Raw genomic sequence first — 17654 nt, forward strand, 5'->3', positions numbered from 1 at the left:
GCCTCCGCCGCCACACGGAGGCTCCGCCTTATTAACCCCTCTCCCTCACAAATATTCGCCTCTCGCCCTTTCTCATAATGAGGAGGCGGGGGCGGAGGGCAGGGAGGGGCGACATATGCGGAACTAGCAGCGAAAGACGAGGCAGGACAGTATTGCCTGGCAAACAGGAGGTGCTTGGTGGCAAGGCGGAGGTAAAGGGCGCGGAAGTGGGGAACACGCCCCCTGCATCCGTTTCCCCTTTGTTCTCCCGTCTCTCCCTCCTCTCCCAACGTGAGGGAGTGTCCTTCCGGGTCCTTCTTCTCTCCCTCGATCCCTGGGCGCCATCTTGGCGCCCACTCCTTTTACCTTCATCTTCCCCTTCTGAACTGCTAGCGGAACTATCCGCCGCCTGATTCATTACCACAGCTCTTAAGTCCTCCCACGGATATTGACCGAAGCCCCCTGGGTCCTTCAATTCCTTATTCTTCCCTTTTTCTGACTCTGAATCTGACCCGGCTAATGAGGAGCCTACCTGTGTGGCCAAGGACCGGGAAGCGGCAATCGGGGAAGGATTCAATGCCGCGTCCACTATCTTAAAAACCGAAAAATCAGTGGGTGTTAGCGAACCAGGGCAGCCATTCTCAAAAGCTGCCATCTGCTGTCCCACAACTCTCCATCTATCGGCCTGTATGCCGACATGCCTGACCCAAGGGCATATGTCCCAGATCTTATCTATAAACTCCCTACAGGTCTTAATGGGGATTTTTGCCCCCCTTTGGGCGCAGAGTTTATAAAGTTGCGCCGCTATCACCCCCTTCTCCTCCGGCCTAAATACAGGGATACTATGCCCTGTTCCCATCCTGTCCTCTTCCCGAGGCTACCGTGGCCTCGAGGCTGTCTGGCGACTGGAGCAGACCAGCTGCGTCCAGCAGGCCGTCTGCCAGCTAGTCGTCCCGAAGGGTCGAGCCCCACGTTGGGCGCCAAAATCTGTTGCGGGCGTTTACCCTTGCAACAGATCTAGACGATTAGCCCTACGGCCCTCTTACTTACCCATCCCGGGTCTTCGGTCGTCACCGGCCCCTCACGGGGAAAAACACAAGACAGAAGGCGGAGGAGTGAAGCGGGGTGGTTTATTCTTCAACAGGTACATGGCGGAGAGAGAGAGAGAGCCCTCTCACACGAGAAAATATATAGCGAGTCCGAGCCAATCACATCGCAGTCTTACATTTATGGCCTTATATGGTGATCACCCCATGGCCTTATATGGAGATCACCCCATCAAGCTTATACATATTCATTCAAAGCAACCATGGCACCGCCCATAAACCCCTCCCCCTCCCCCATCACCCATTGACCTAAAGACCATGATGGAGAGTCTCAGGAGCCGCTGCTATGTGACTTGGAAACTCTTTGTGGCTGAGCCAACTGCCGAGAGTACAACCCCCCAGACAGAGAGTACTGCTGCTGTGCCAGTGCCCTGGAGAAACTATTTTATTTCAAGCTAAAAGAAGGAGGGCTCATTGACAAGTAGGGGGACCCCAGCTGGGCTTAACAACCTGCCTGCTACTTCTCAGCCTCCAATGTTGGGGCTCACTGACAAGTCAGGGGACCACCAGAGAGCTCCCCAACCTGCCCCCTTACCTGGGGGGCTCATTGACAAGTAGGGAGACTCCACCAGGCTCCCAGACTGCCTCCTATTCTTCAGCTTCTTGACCTTGGGGGCTCATCACCAAGAAGGCCCCCCGCCCTTGCTGGGCTCCCTGACCTGACCCCTGAGCTTGGGGGCTCATCAACAAGGTGGGGCCCCTCAGTCTTTCTCAGTCTTTTTCCCTCCGCCTTTAAGTTCTGGACTCAGACTCCCTGCAGACCTTCCCACATCCCTTCCACCTGTGGGAGGAGTAGGGAGAGGTGATGTTCTTTCATGACTATCTTGGAATTTCCCTCCCCCTCCTCCAGTGTAGGCTCTTGCCCTAACCCAGACCCCTCTTCCATCCCCAAACCACAACATTGTGTTTGCCTCAAGAGGACAACACATTGTAATTGAAAGGTCCCCTCTGCTCCATGGCACCCCTTTGCTGCAGCCAGGCCCTTGGCTTCATGGACCAAGGGCTGACTGCTGTCTTGGTGTGTTAGGGGGGTTCAGAATGGGTGGGGCTGTCACATGGGGGTGCTGCTTTTCTGCACCATCTGCTCCAGCCATCATCTGTTCCCTTGTAGGGATTTGTTCTCTCTACATTTACCCCACGTGGGGAACAATAAAACTCTGAGGTTGTTGGGTTAAAAGAAAAGAAAAAAGAAAGGGGAAAGCAATAGTAGCTTGGGGCACTAGGGCAGACCTCCAGCAGATGTTAGGCTTTGACCTGAGTCCTGAAAGAAACCTGAGAAGCTAAGAGGCTGAAGTGAGGAGGGAGAGAGCTTTGCAGGCATGGAACACAGCCAGTGCAATGGACTAGAGATGGGGGACAGTCACTTTGTTGGCTGATTGGCAGTTGTATTGAAGTGTGGGGAAACTTGAGCCAGAGACATTAATTATTAGAGTGCATTAGTAATAGTCCAGATGATGAGAACTTTGAATTTTCTTAAAATGTAACACTGTGCTTTTAAAATATATTTTATCAATATCTTTTTTTCATTTATATCTTTCATATATATTTCCCAATATATGTTCCTTCACCTCTCCCAGAGACCTATTCTTCATAAAAAAAGAATAAAAAAGAAAAAGAAACCTAGCTAAGTAAAACTAACCAACACTTCAGAAAATTCTATTCTATGCAATGTTTCATACCCATAGTTCCCCTCATCTGCAGAGAGGTGGAAGAGGTGTCTTCTCATAGGTTTTCTTGGGAGCCAAACTTGGTCATTATAATTTCACAGCATTCAGTTTTGATTGTTTTCTTGTTCTTTTGATTTACATTGTTATTGTATCTGGTTTTCCTGGTTCTGCTTATTTTACTTTTGTTTCCATTCATATGTCTTTACAGGCTTTTCTGTATTTATCATATTCTTTATTTCTTATAATATAGTAATAATATACTACATGTGCCTATTGTATATTCTGGTTTGGGGCTGATGATCAGGGTTAGATTGAAAGAGTCAGTCAGAAGGTGCCTCCTTGGCCATAGCACCATCTCATTGCTAGGTATAATAGTAGCTCTCATGCAAAATACTTAAAAAGTAGTTTTGCTCGAAGAGACTATTATAAACTTAGATACTTTTACTTTTATTTCTTTCTAAATAGTAATTTTAAGTGGGACTGGCCAATAAAGGCAAGGTAGAAGAACATTCTCATTTCTCTTTGGGAATTGCAGAACATCAGTATTTGATCCTGAAAATGGAGTTATGATTCTGTATTTATAACCTTCTCTTAGTCCCTTTCCTTTTTGGAACTGGGCATGTTAACAAAAACTTGAGTGATATGTATCCTTGATCCTCTTCAGAATTCTCTTTCCATTTAAGAATCACATTTGCTAAGATTGTATTTTAACTTACCTTAGAAGCTGAGAAAAACAAGAAAAATGTTTTGTCCTTCTGTACTGTTAACTAAGTATTATGAGGTAAAACACCAAACAATCTGATTTCAAACATATAATATGTAGTCATATCCTCAGACTCTTGAGGTCTTACTTGAATTGCTTACTGCTAAAAGGAGTGGGTGGGAGTTGGGATTTTGTAACAAGGTCAAGGGAAAGCAGGTGAGTGTTTGAACTTGTTGAGATATGCATTCATACTTTTACCTTCACAGTTGAAAAATACATTGCCCTAGCCTATGTGTCACTTTTAACAAGTTTACCAACAGGAATCACTTGCTTGCTATGTTGCCTTTAGAAGAATAAACATAATAGGAAGTAGTAGCAAGAGCTCCAGATGTTAGTCAAGAGGACTGGGCATTTTGCCTGCTGGACTGCTTAGCCCCTTTCTGGGCTTCCATTTCACTTCCCTTTAAAATGACAGGGTTAGACAACGTGATCTGTCAGGTTCCTTTCGGTTCTAAGTCTGTGATTCTGTGATCCTAAGGTCTGTTTGTTGTCATTGAGAGTCAAGGAAACAGATTTAGTGTTGATCGAAGGAAAAACTTTCCTACAATTAGAACCATCCAGATATGGAATGGGCCGCCTCATCTGCATCATGGGAGGTCTTCAAATAGATGTTGTAGGTTCAATTTCAATAAAGCACCAGTTCATTCAGTGACAGGACGCCAAGTACTGAACTGGAGTGACCCTTAAAGGCCATCTAGTCTAGTTCCTGCCTTTTATAAAGATGAGAAAGCTGAAGCCCAGGGAGTTAAACAACTTGCCCAAAGTCACACAAGAAGTAAGCATTACAGATGAAAAACTATAGCCAGAGATGTAAAGAAACTCACTTGCCTGTAGTTACATAGGGAGTGGGTAATAGAGTCAGGATTTGAATCCAGGTTCCCAGGCTTCAGATCTAGTTTTCTTTTCACTATAAAATGCTATGGGTATATTTACAACATTCCCAGAAGAAATTGCAGTACCTCTTTTGTGCTGATTTTTAGTTTTTCATTTATTTTTGAAATGCTTGATTAATTTTGCCTTTATATCACAGCCATTTCTAGAAGGAAATCCCTCTCTAACCCTATAGAGTGAATCCTTCCTTGTTATTACTACTACTACTACTACTAAATAATTAAGCAAATACATCTGATACATTCACTGACAATTGGTAAAGTATTCTGTTATGGTAGACCTCCTCCCCCTTCCATTCTTTCTATTAAGGAAGGAGATATTTCATTATCAATTAGCAAATTTCTGTTTCTAAGTCAGTTTCTGAATATTAGATAAGTATATCTCCTATATCTCATAGAAGTAATTGGGAAATGAGATTGGGAGATGTGTTCACAAAAAGATTAAAGGACTAGAAAGCAATCCCCCTAAAATGGCACCAAGAAATTATAACCTGAGCTAATGTACTCAGAGCCATTCTAAAATTTTATCTTATGTTAAAGTTTTCTTTGATATTTTCCTACATTTCTCAAACTACTTTTTTAGTTGTTTGTAGAAAAAAATTACTTCTTCCATCACCACCTCTCAATGACTTGAATGAGGCAATTACAGAGCTCTGTTGGTAGTCAGTCTCCTTTCTGTAGCACAGAAACCCCATTTGGTAAAGTATTTCTCTAGATCAGTTTTAGGGGAGGTTCAAATAGTAATCGTAAATTCACTTTGTGAACAAAGGAGGTCTTTTCAAAGTCCACATCATAGAACTGAAAGAAGTGGACCTTTCATATAGATAACAATTAATAGTTATAGCTCCTGTGAACTGCTGGCCAAAAGTGGCATTCCATATTGATAGAATGACCTTTAAGAGCAAGTCCTACCTTACAGGAGTGAACTCCTTACCTTAGTAAAGATTTGACCTATATCACATATCTAGAAAAGCTTTTCTCCACTGAGAAATTCTAGAGCCCATCTAGTTTATTCTCAAACATAGCCTACTTTGCCCTGTTTCATAAAGTTTTCCATTATTATTTGGAGGTCATCATTTTGCCTATTTGGATGCTGGGAGATTTTTAAGGCTGTTGTTATTGTCACAAAGTGGACCAACCATTTCAGTCCAGTTCAAGAGAGCTGAGAGCTCCACTACAGGGTAGTATCCTTGCTAATACCTGGAAACATCCAAGAAAATTTTCCCAACATAGGAAAAGGATGATATTTACATTATTATACTTCACTCATTTTCATTAACACACACACATACACACACACACATACACACACACACTCTACCTTGTATATCCCTTTTTGGTAGAGGACTCTACAATGTTACTGTTAGTATATGTCATATATAAGTAATACATACTCCAAAAATCTGCTGAGTAGGATGGCTAATGATGGAATAGAACTGGGAATGGTTTGGGAGATACCAATTAGGATAAATTAAATGGGAGGCCAGGGCAAAAAAAAATTATGCTATCAAAATGTTTAGGATGATAGCCCTTTTTTACTTAAATCTCTCCAAACTGATAGGTGTTATACTTTTCAAGCACAAATGTTGATCCTGTACACTTTAATACATATTTTCATTACAGTTGTTGTAGTAGGAAAAATATTTAAACCAGTCAGTGATGATCTCTATTGATAATGTCATATTATTTAAAAATATAATTTGCTCTGTAGTGACTCCTAATGATGGGAATAATAAATAAAAATCTACTTTTATCATTAAGATCCAAAGATGTTATTAAAAGTAATTTCCAACACAAAGGACTGGCAAGAAAATAATTACTGTGGATCCAATAGCAGATTCTCTAAGCCCCCATTCCGGGCTTTTTTTGTTGTTTTGGTTGACGCTTGTAAAACATGTTTATAGACTGTGTCAGCAATGTTCTTCCCCAGTTGCTGTTGCAAAGACTATTTTTGCCGTTTATCACAAAATGCCAGATTTACTCAGCATGTAATTTAATCTTATGCTTGGAAGCTTCCATGTTACTTAGTTATCATGAAATTATTCTTTAATAAAAATGTATGCTTTGTGATCTATATTTTATTAATTTGGCAAGTCACTCTATCGATTGTCACAAATGCCATGAATGTATCATTTGTCACAGTTATTGGTTGCCTGTCAGCACCAGAGAGTACTTGGCTTATGGGGCTTCTTAGAAATGTCTGTCTTGATCTGCAAAGGAAAATCTTTTGTATTGTAAGTTGTTAATAAAAAGGCTGTTTATATAGTTACTCTTTTCTTTGTACAGTAGCATATCTGTATAATAACTTGATTTTTGCAAAAATGGGTGGAATATGGAGGAAGATTAGGGATTGAATTCATGAACGTTTTCTAGAATTGTGCATGGAATTACATATTAGGTCTCCCTTTGTTTCCAAAACTCAGATAAATTGTGAAATTGTGATAAACACAAACATGACATATGTGTGTGGGGGGTTGTATGTGTGTATCTGTGAGTGTGTGCATTCAGGTGGGAATTTGTCTATTCTAAACTGGCAAACTTAGAAAAAATATATTCACAGGTTTTCTGGAACTAGCTGTTAACCATGAATTTTCTTAAAGAGAAGCAAACTCCTGGAAATTCAATTCCTAACTTCTAGGCCATAGATATAATATGTCTACTTGTCTTTCTTAACATGAAAACCAAAAGAGAGAATATATTATTTCTTTCACAAGGTCATTATTTAGTTTTGCACACTAACTACTGGTTTATTTTGTAATATTTTGATCTTTGTTTCAAAGGAAAATTGAATTTGTAATAATCAGCAAGAGGTGCTTGTACAGAATATTCTTGTGCTTCTGTTTTGAGTGTGAAATGGATAACAAAGTATGCACAGGAGTCACTAGACCATAAGCTCCCCCAAGGGACTGCCCAGTGCCTGTCCTGCTTGTTACAGTAGAGACAGCTGCCTGAAGCACGTTGCTATCTAATGAAGTCCTCCTCAGCCTGAATTTTCTTTCTGGAGGGTTGGTTTGTTTTTTGCTTCCAGTGAAGGTCTCTAAGAATGGCCTTTGGGAATTTCCACCTTTGTTTACCTCTCTTGACACCAAGGGACAAGCAACATTCATTTCTGAGTCGGCGCCTCTCCACTTAAGGTAGTCCTTTGGCACCTTGGGTCCTCCTCACACGTGTATATGGAGCTTTCCTCATACCTGTGCATGTTGCGTTCCTAGGAGCCTGCCATCTATTCCCGCTCCTTCCGCCCAGCCCGGGACTCCACCTCCCACCCCACCCCCACCTCCCAAACCTAGGGGGAAGGCGGGGGGGGGGGGAGCTCACTGCTTGAGATGGGCGGGGCCAGCAATCTTTCTAACCTCCCCTGATGTCACCTCCCTCCTTTCCTAAAAGGTTTAGGGTGGAGTGGGGGAGGCGGGGGACTTGTGTGTTTCAGGCCCCGCCCCTGGCCTTGGGCTGTCCGATTTAGTGGTGAGGTAGGAGGTGGTTGGATGGCATCCAGTGGCAGCGCCCGATGAATGGCCAGCCTGGAATGCTTGTACCTCCTCATTGGTCCATAGCCTCCCTGCTTCATATTTTCCTGAGCACTAGCATATTCTGGTTGAAAAACTGAAGGTGGGGATGCAAGGTTTGTAATTCTTTTTTCCTTTTCCTTGAATTGTTCCCCCAAATGAGGCGCTGGAAGGCTGGTCTCGGCTCCCCGCAGGGCCCAACACTTGCTTTAGAGGGCCGGCTGCGGGGCTGGGAGAGGCCCTGGGTGGGCCAGGGGTGGCTTCGTGCGGAGCCCCGAGAGGGGCAGAATCACGGCTCTCCCCACCCCACTTCCCACCGCCCCAGCCGCAGCCTAGAGCCCCCGTAGCCGCAGGAGCGCGGGGCCCGGTAGGGCCATGGCAGAAACAAGAGCAGAGAGAGGCTGGTGCAGAGGGGAGCCCGGTAGATGTAAAGAGTCGGCGCTGAGCTTTTCCCGAACCGGCCTGCTGCTTTCTGCCTCCCTGAATTCGGAGGCTCGAGATGCTTTGCCTAAAATGACCCAGTCCAGCTTGCTTGCTCCTGGAGATTCCGGGATGCAGGAGTATTTGCTGTGTCTGTGGTCAGGCTCTGCTTGCTGAAGGGATTCTTTGTTGTAGGAATAAAAACCCTTTATGTAAATACCCCAGAGGGGAGATACAAAGGCTATTGTTCTTCCAAGTTTGTGCCCCGAACCTGCCTCTAGGCAGGACTTAGAGCTTCAGTGCCCCTTTCCTGTCTCCTGCCTTGAGAGAGAAAGGAAGAGTGCCTTCCTAAAATGGGCAATGCTAGAGACTCTCTGCTGCTTTACAGCCGTAGTGGCAAGCAGGTTTAGCGCCATCCCGAGCCAGGCCAGCTCCTCAGCCTTGCTCTCCAGGTGGACTGATCAGCATGGCAGCCGGTCCTGGGCTTCATGCTGCCAGCCCCGCTCCAGCCACCGGGTGGGCCTGGGTGCTCATAACTCGTTCTGTGGGTCTTGTCACCGGTATTTGCTTTCCACTGTGGTAGCTGGTATCAGTGACTAACACTGAGATTCTAAAGTGAAATTTGTCAAAGTGGTCCTGTTAAATGCCATCCAAAGCCTAGGCTTCCTCGTTTTCCTTCTGCTGGTGCAAAATATATTCAGCAGATTTACTTCGGGTTTACAGAAAAGATACATTTTGCAATTTAATGTAATTGCAGCAACAGCATTAAAGGTAGGAATGAATCCCAGACTTTGGATTTTTATTTGGAAACAGTTGGGCGCGTCTGGAGATGCTCCTCCCTGACCTGTTGCAAATATTCAGCTTAGCAGTTGGAGGAACTTAGAGCCTTGTGGTAAACTTATTTAAAATGGAAGATTAAAAAAAAATTCATCTCATTTGTTCTTATATTCTTGCCTCACGGACCCCTCCCTTAAAGTCCTTTTCTACTGCTCTTTGTGAGTGATTTTAGAAAGCCCTCTATGACAGTTTTAAGTAAAGTATGTCTGTTTTCCAGCTAAATTTGCTAAGTTCCCAGCATTAAAAGATAACCCTTGATCCTTGGTTAGTTTTAGACGTGCAAGTGTTTTTATAATTACTTTATTGAGCTTGCTTTTTACACCATTTTTTTTAATTTCTCTGTTGCTTGTTTATTTAGACTTCTGCAGTATAAGTTTTAATTCCTTAAATTCTGAGGATATGACAAGTTAGTGTTCATGTTCATTGTCTTATTCACTTAAATTTGCTTGACATTATAAACAAAATTAATTATGATTCTTATGATATTTATACATTTTAACCAAATATATTCAAACAAAATGGGAAAAATCAATTTGATAATACAGTCTCCAATAATTCTTCTTGGATTAAGGCTTACTGGTCTCAAAATGTTCCGCGTTAAATATTTTAATGAAAAATAGCCTGAACAGATTAACTTTTTCCTTTGAGAATTTTTACATTTGGAGATATTATTCAAGTTTTCTGAGGACTCACATTAATGGTAGATACAGAGATGAATAAGACTACCTTTGGGATGGTTAGAACCTATTAGAAAAGAAAAGACTTGCAATAAATAACTTCACTCAACTTTAGGAAGATATATCTTACTTCATAGTAGAGAATGGAGTGGAGTTGAGGTGAGATTTGGGGAGGGGATTTGAAACCATGAGAATAACCAGCAGGCTATTGCAATAGTCCAGGTGTTAGATAATGAGCTCTTGCAGCAGAATGGTATCTGGGGAGAGAAAAAAAGTCATATAGGAGAGATGTTACAAAGGTCTGATCGTATCACGAACTCTGCTCTGGGTCACCCCCACCCACCAATAAACTCCAAAGATTCCCTATTGCCTCCAGGAGCAAATACAAAAAGGCTCTGTTCAGCTTTTAAAGCCCTTTATAAATCTAGCCCCCTCCTACCTTACTCCTTGACACATACTCTTTAATCTTGTGACACTGGCCTCTTGGCTGTTCCTGGAAATTCTACCTCCTCTTCTCCAACTACTGACCTTCCTGACTTGGGATAAGTTCCAACTAAAATCCCTTCTTCTTCAAGAAGGCTTCTCCAGGGGGAGGCTAGGTAGGGTAGTGAATAGAGCACCTGCCTTGGAGCAGGAGGACCTGAGTTCAAATGTGACCTCTGATACTTAACACTTACTAGCCATGTGACCTTAGGCAAGTCACTTAACCCCAGTTGCCCTGCCTTCCCCCCTCCAAAAATAAGCCTTCTCTAATCCTTCTTAATTCCAATGCCTTCCTTCTGTTAATTAGTTCCTATTTGCCCTATTTATAGCTGGCTTTCTATATATTTGCTTATTGTCTCCCCCTTTAGCTCTGTCTTTTGCCTCTTTATGTATCCCTAGCACATAGTAGGCAATAAATGTTTATTGATTGGTTGATTACAAAGGTAGAAACCAAAGGACTTGGCAACTGATTGACTATGGCAGGGATAAGCAATGAGGAGTAGAAGACATCTAAGTTTCAAGCCTGGGTAAGTGGGAGAATGGTGAAAAGACAGTGAGAGATGAAAGGGATGGAGTCTTGTGTTGGGAGTCACATGACATCACCTAATATTCTGCTAGAGAATTCATAATATTCCCTTCTATTGCTTCCAGTCAAAATTAGCACTAAGGTATGGTAGTTTGACAATTAAGATTTCCAAAGAGAAAGATACATGTTTTTGGAAGGGGTACCTTGGGGGCATATCTAATACAACCTGGATAGGAGTTCCTTCTCCTTTGGTTTCTCAGTTTTCATGTATTCTTTGTTTTTGTAATACTGATTAAAATAAAGAGAAAGGCCAGAAAGAACTATTAACTTCAAGGAGTTAGGAGACATTTCTCTTGGGTAAATGAAGGTGTCCTTTCCTGTTAAGTCCTGTGGAATCCATTAGTTCTTATATTTCTGCATCCTGTTATTCAGGTAGCTCTAATATGAACAGTGAGCAACCAGTGTTCCAATGTCAGAGACTTGGACTACATTAACTTTTGGAATTCTATGGATTACTATAGTGCTGAAGAGGAAAGCTCAGCATGTCTTAGTAAACTGCTCCAGTTAATTTATTATCATTAAGCTTCAAAATCTCAGGAAGTGATTACTTTGGCAGGCACCAGGAAAGTTGTCCTGTGCATTTTTTTCTTAATGCATAATTCAGTTGTATGCTTCTTAGTCATGCTTAGCTTTGTGTAATCTCAACATTAAATGTTCATGTTAACTAGCTAATCTTAGAACAGGAAAATCAAACTAATACTCCATTTGGAAATGCATAGAAATCAATTTGTAACAATGTTCTAACTAAATTAGACATATGAAGGATCAGAAATTATTATCATATGGATGAGGCAGATGTGAGACTGACACCTTTAAAAGATGATGGAAAATGATAGAGGCACCACAGAACTAGGGAAGGGCAAATATTCTAATTTTCCCTCATATTCCCCTGCCTCTAGAAAAAGAGATCTGTGAACTCCCAGTTAGTTTGATTTCAGTCAATTGAACTTGATTTCAGTCAATTGATCTTGCTTTCAATACTTGTTAAGATGTTAGAATGTTTTACCTACGGGATGGTTAGTGAACATCTGAAAAGGAAGCAGGGATCACAAAGAACAACCATGGCTTCATCAAAAGCAGGTCATTCTAAACAAAACTTAGTTCTTTTTTGATAGAATTACTAGACCAAAAGGTAAAGGAGATGCAATAGATATAATTTGCCCAGATGTTAGACTGAAATAAAATAAGAATACTTGGGTTCAAAAAACCAACTTCACAAGTACATGATGGAGAGGCCTGATTTTTTTCTGAAAAAGAGCTTGGGGTTTTAGTGGATTGTAATGAATTTGCAGTATGATGTGGCAGCCAAAAAAAAAGGGTATATGACCCTGGTCTTCATTAAGAAAGAGCTTTTGGGAAAGAAGAGGAGGGAAGTAGTCCCTCTGACCTCTGCCCTGGTCAAATCACATCTGGAGTAATGTGTTGAGTTCTGGGGGCCACAGTTTTAGAAGGACATTGATAAATTTGAGTCTCTAGAGAAGGGCATCTAGAATGGTGAAGGGCCTTAAGTCTGTGCCATAAGAAGTTTAGTTGAAAGAACTGGTGCTTACCCTGGAGAAGAGACAAATCAGAAAGGAGATGATAACTGTATGAAGGGTTTTCATTTAGAGGAGGAATTGAATTTGTTATGGTTAGATCCTGAGAACAAAACTCTGAGCAACAAGTAGAAGCTGCAAAGAGGCAAATGATTCAGGCTTGACCCCTCCCAATAACAAGCGCTCTCCAGAAGTCAAATGGTATGTTTCTCCTCTCCCCCCCCCCCATCTTGGAGATTTTCAAGCAGAGGTTGGATGACCACTTTTCATCTATATTATAGTGGATATTCCTTTGGGGCATGAATTAATAAAAATAATAATAGCTAACATTTTTATAGTGCTTTTTGCAGAACACTTTACACATGTTAACTTTTTGATCCTCACAACAGTCTTTTGAGTTATGGTACTATTATTACTCCCATTTTACAGAGGAGGAGGATATTGGTTAAATGGCTTATCCAGGGGTCACTTAGCTTAGTGTCTGAAGATTTGAACTATGGTCTTCCTGAATCCAAGTCCTATACTCTATATACTGTGCCACTTGTTCTCATTCTTTCCAAATTTCAAATTCTATGATTCTGTGATTTTTAGGATTTTAGATTTAGAGCTAGAAGGAACTTTTCAGGTTATCTAATCCAAAACTCTCATTTATAGATGAAGCCCAGAGAAATTCAATAACTTACTAGGGTCACACATTGTCTCTGATCAGTGTTTGAATCCAGTTTCTTTAACTTCAAAATCCAAGACCCCTAAGCAAATGGTGAAAGAGAGAAATAATGGAATTTCAGATGTCATCCAAGGCTTCATTGAAATTTGGACATAAATGATGATTGAATCCCCAGATATGAATCCTTTCAGTAATTTAATTTTCTAAGAAAATGTTAAAGAAATTTGGAAAGGGGGGAAGTAGGGGAAGAAAGGACATTTAAGTATGGCTGGTGATCTTGAGTTTTTATTTTTATACTTTGTAGCCAAAGTCTTCTTGTTGAGATTGTAATAAAAAGGAGACATGTATAGCACTTTTATTTATAAAGCATTACATTCATAACAAATTGTAAGATAATGGGGGCTTCTGCGGTTGAGAGATAAGTTGAATTATTTCTTCTCTCAAATCTTAATTTCAGTTACTTTGAAAATGGTTTCATTTTACTGCTCTTTTCACTTATATTATTGTACTCATTATGCAAATTATTCTCTTAGTTCTACTTATTTTCCTCTTAGTTCATAAAATTCTTCCTATGTTTCTTCAGATTCCTCATATTCATTATTTTTACCACATGTTATATAACATTATTCTGCATTAAAAAAATTTTTTTAGTTATTTTTCCACTTGATAGTCATTCACTTTATTTCTGTGATCACAAGGTCGAGGCCATGGGACAATTCAGTCGCTTTTCTTTCATAATTCCAAATTGATATTCATAACAGTTGGACCAGTTCATAGCTTGAACAACAATAAATTAGTTTTCTTGTCTTCTCTCAGCCTATAAAAATTGACTTTTCCTGCCACCTTTTCTGTCTTCTTTGTCTTTGATTATGACAAGACCTCAAAGGTATCTTGATTTGCATTTCTCTTACTATTAGTGATTTGGATAATATTTTCATGTATGCTTTTATACTATACACTTCTAAATTTTAAAAAATCATAACTTCTAGGTTATAAGCCCAGTAAGTTGGAGGATTAGGCATTTTCCCAGAATTCTTAGTACTTCTCTAAAAACTTCAAAGAACTGTGTCACAAAGGTAGTACTATTTCACACCTGACCAGAATACAAGGAGTCCTATAAGGTAACAACAGTCCTTAAGTAGCTTTAAGCACTTCTCACCACCAGCCTTTGTGCTCTGATAAGGCACAAAAAATAACCCATGTCTTTGGATTTTGGGACCCACTTAGGGATTTCCTTGCTGTAAAAGAGATTCTGTTGACCCACCCCACCCCTGCCTTTTCTGTATTCCCCTATTAAAAAGGAAAAATAGAAAGAAAGAAAATTGACCATATTAGCCAAATATAGAGGAAGGGGAAATATGCTACTCTGCGTAGAGCATACTCTACATTAGGGAACTCCAGAGTGGCAAAAAATGTTTTGCCTGGTCTTTTCCTCAACTCTGCAAAAAGTAGCAGATCAGCTAATTAAATTTAGCCTACACTAGGTCTGAAAGAAAGGAAACTGCAGTCTCACTGGGACAAGTCCTGTCCCCTCTCCAACTCCAATTCCATATCCCCCCAAAAATCTACTTGGGCAAAAACTAGGGTTGGAAAAAAGTAAATCTCCCAATATGAAAGTAGGCTGAAACAGCATTACAGTATAGCCACAGGATAATCCTCTTTTTCAAAGTGGAGGAATCAGAGTGAGTGATGTGAGAAAATAAGGAAAAAAGCCTAAAATTATTCAAGATTTCTAAAGGAAGAAAAATGTAACTAAAAATTTAGAAAATAAAGCAGGCAAATCAGCAGAGAAAATAGTACAATTTGAAGAGAGAATGAGCTCTGAAACATCCAAAAGATGACAAACCTCTAAATTACTATTTTAAGAAAAAAGGAAATTGAACCAATACTTGATGAAACACAGAACCATGTTAATTCTTAAGACAGCATTAAACAAGACTAAGATATTCCAAAATATTTCAGAAAAGAATCTTGAAGAAAAAAAAAGTTGGAGGAGAACATATGTAGAATTTTTGGTTTGTACAGCAAAAATAATGAGTAGAATAGAAAAACTTGTATTTATGATGGCTAATCTCTCCAAAAAAGTAAGAGTACAGAAATGTTAAAAATACAAATATACTAAAGAACAATATGGGAGAAGCAAAAAGCCAGAAAATTTAAAGCAGACAACTTGAGTGGAGTCTGAGTCAGATTAAAATATAATTGGGAAATTTTAACAAAATGCATAAAACTATAATGCAACATAAATAATTTTAATTTGTGATTTTCTAGGTCAGTATGCTGCCCACAGGTATCCATTTTTATTTGATTTTTAGACCACTGGTTTAAAAAAATGTATGATCTCTATATAAGAAAAGGCATTGATTTTACTTGCCAGATTTATAGAGATAAGGAACATAGATGTCCCAGGAGAACCTGAAAGCTGTTTGTATTCTTTGGTTATTTATCTTTTGGAAAAATGGTTCTTGTTATATATTTTTGCCAATTCCCTATAAATTTTGGTTATCATTTCACCATAGACATTTGATGCAGATATTTTCCCCTTTCTATGATTTCAGTGATCAAATCAATACTTTCCTTGCTTCTAGAAAATATGTTGTCAGTCGACTTCCCAAACCAAAACATCCTTCCCTAGTCACTACTCTTTTATTTACAGTGTCTTCTCCTCCTAGAATGTAAGCTACTTAAAGATAGAGATTGTCTTACTTTTTTACTTGTATCCCCAAAGCTTAATACAAAGCTTGGCACATGGTAAGCACTTTATAAATGTTTTCTTTCATTCACTCATATCCCTTCTAATTATGTCTTCATTAGTTACATTTATGTAAAGCCTTTTTAATTCTACATAGTCAAAACATCTTGTTTTTTTCATTCACTGTTTTATGCTTTTTAATGATGTAACATGGCATAATCTACCATCCTTCTTTGTAAGATTTTACAAACTAATTTTAATTTTCATTCACTATTGACTGCCATATTTCTTTGCCTGACCAAATATATATATATGTATTTTTTCCCAAAGTAACTTCTAGGCCCTTTGGGCCACTATTCTGCCATTAGCAACTGCTCCACCCCCTGATTGTCCCATGCACATGCACATCAGGTACTCAGAATATCCAAAATGGAACTCATTATATTCCCCCCCCCCCCAAAAAAAAAAATCATCATTCTCCCTAACATCCCTATTTCTGTTGAGGGTGCTGTTCAGGTTTTCAACTTCAGAGTCATCCTGTTCCATGTCTTTGCATAGGCAGTCCTCAGTGCTATAAAGTTTTTCCTCTTCATCTATATCTCTAGTAAAACTTGGCTCTATTCAGTGCTCAGCTAAAGTACTACCGCCTACACAAGACCTTTTCTGGCCCCTCCAATTATTAATAGTCCTTGCCCCCCAAAGTTGATTTATGTTTTTGTCATATATATGTTTTATGTGTTGTTCCTCCCCAACCCAATAGGATATATGATCTTTGAGACTGGGAGCTATTTTCATTTTTGTCTTTGTATCCTGAAGACTTGGCACAGTGCCTAGAATATAGTAGGTGCTTAATAAATACTCATTGAATTTAATTATTGTGTCAATTGTCTCCTATCAATTAAACCTCTTTTGGTTTACATTAATTCCTGTTCTTTTAGCTATTTCTCATTATCTGGCATCAACAGCTTTTTGAAATTGGATTAGTTTGGATTTGTTTTAATTACACAGCTATGTCATCTTATAAGTTTATTCTTCCTAATTTGATATTGAATTTGATCTTTGCTCTAACAATTTAATGGTCTGACTATACATATGGCTCATTTGTTAATGATTCCTAGCACTTCAGTAACTAGTTATTTCCTATTTGTTAGAACATAATTATTTTCATTCTTTATTATGTTATTTAGTATTATCCATTTCTCATGCCTCATAGGTCTTTAAAAAAAACAACCCTTCACATTTTATAGATGTGAGACTTCCATGTCTACAGACCTTTGGGTCTCTCATCTTTTACTTCTGAATCATGCTTTCAGCATATTTCACCTCCTCCATTCCTATCTTTGTATTGAAGTTACTGATCATTAAAGTATGTGTTAATTTAATTTGGAAGCTATCTAGTTATTCATAAAATTTCTCTACCTTCTTATCCTTTGTAAGAGATGTTGGTGCATATATTGTATTTAGCTTCATTATAGACTTTTTGCAAATGCTTATCATGAGCCCTGCAGTATGAGGTGACTAAAAGTAAAAGTGGGCTGTCAAATTCTGTGTATTTGTTTCCTTTGTACAGGCCACAAAAGTTAGCTTAGCAACTTCTTAATTTTCTTCTCCAAGAACCTCTGATCTATTCATTAGTTGTAACTTGTTTAAATCTTCTGATTACTTTTGTAGTGAAAATGTTAATATTGATATGATTACTATGAAGAATGTCATATTAAGAGTACCAACAGTTAAGTTAATGTTTATTGATAGTTTAAAGATTTTGTGATTCTTAGAGCCTTCTACCTCCTTTTCTATAATCATGCCGTTCTCACTGTAAAAGTTAAAGGGAGCTATATGATGGAAC

At 39.6% G+C, this 17654-nt stretch overlaps 1 protein-coding gene across 10 annotated transcripts in view; it reads left to right on the forward strand.

The window, feature by feature from the left end:
- The window catches only part of CTBP1 (C-terminal binding protein 1), a 473381-nt gene that overhangs the window by 214883 nt on the left and 240844 nt on the right, over positions 1–17654 (forward strand). Inside the window, exon 1 of one of the 10 annotated variants that reach the window (XM_069071563.1) lies at positions 7863–8027. The exons of 8 other annotated variants lie outside the window; for them this stretch is intronic. In XM_069071563.1, coding sequence (XP_068927664.1) covers positions 8021–8027 — 7 coding nt within the window. In that variant the 5' untranslated portion in view covers positions 7863–8020. Of the gene's footprint in view, positions 1–7862; positions 8028–17654 lie in introns of those variants that run through there. One more of the 10 variants, XM_069071555.1, reaches the window with a different exon arrangement.

Source organism: Petaurus breviceps, unplaced genomic scaffold (assembly GCF_028583685.1).
Source record: "Petaurus breviceps papuanus isolate PSGF00001 unplaced genomic scaffold, PetGlider_PUasm1.0 140, whole genome shotgun sequence".
NCBI classification, from domain to species: domain Eukaryota; kingdom Metazoa; phylum Chordata; class Mammalia; order Diprotodontia; family Petauridae; genus Petaurus; species Petaurus breviceps.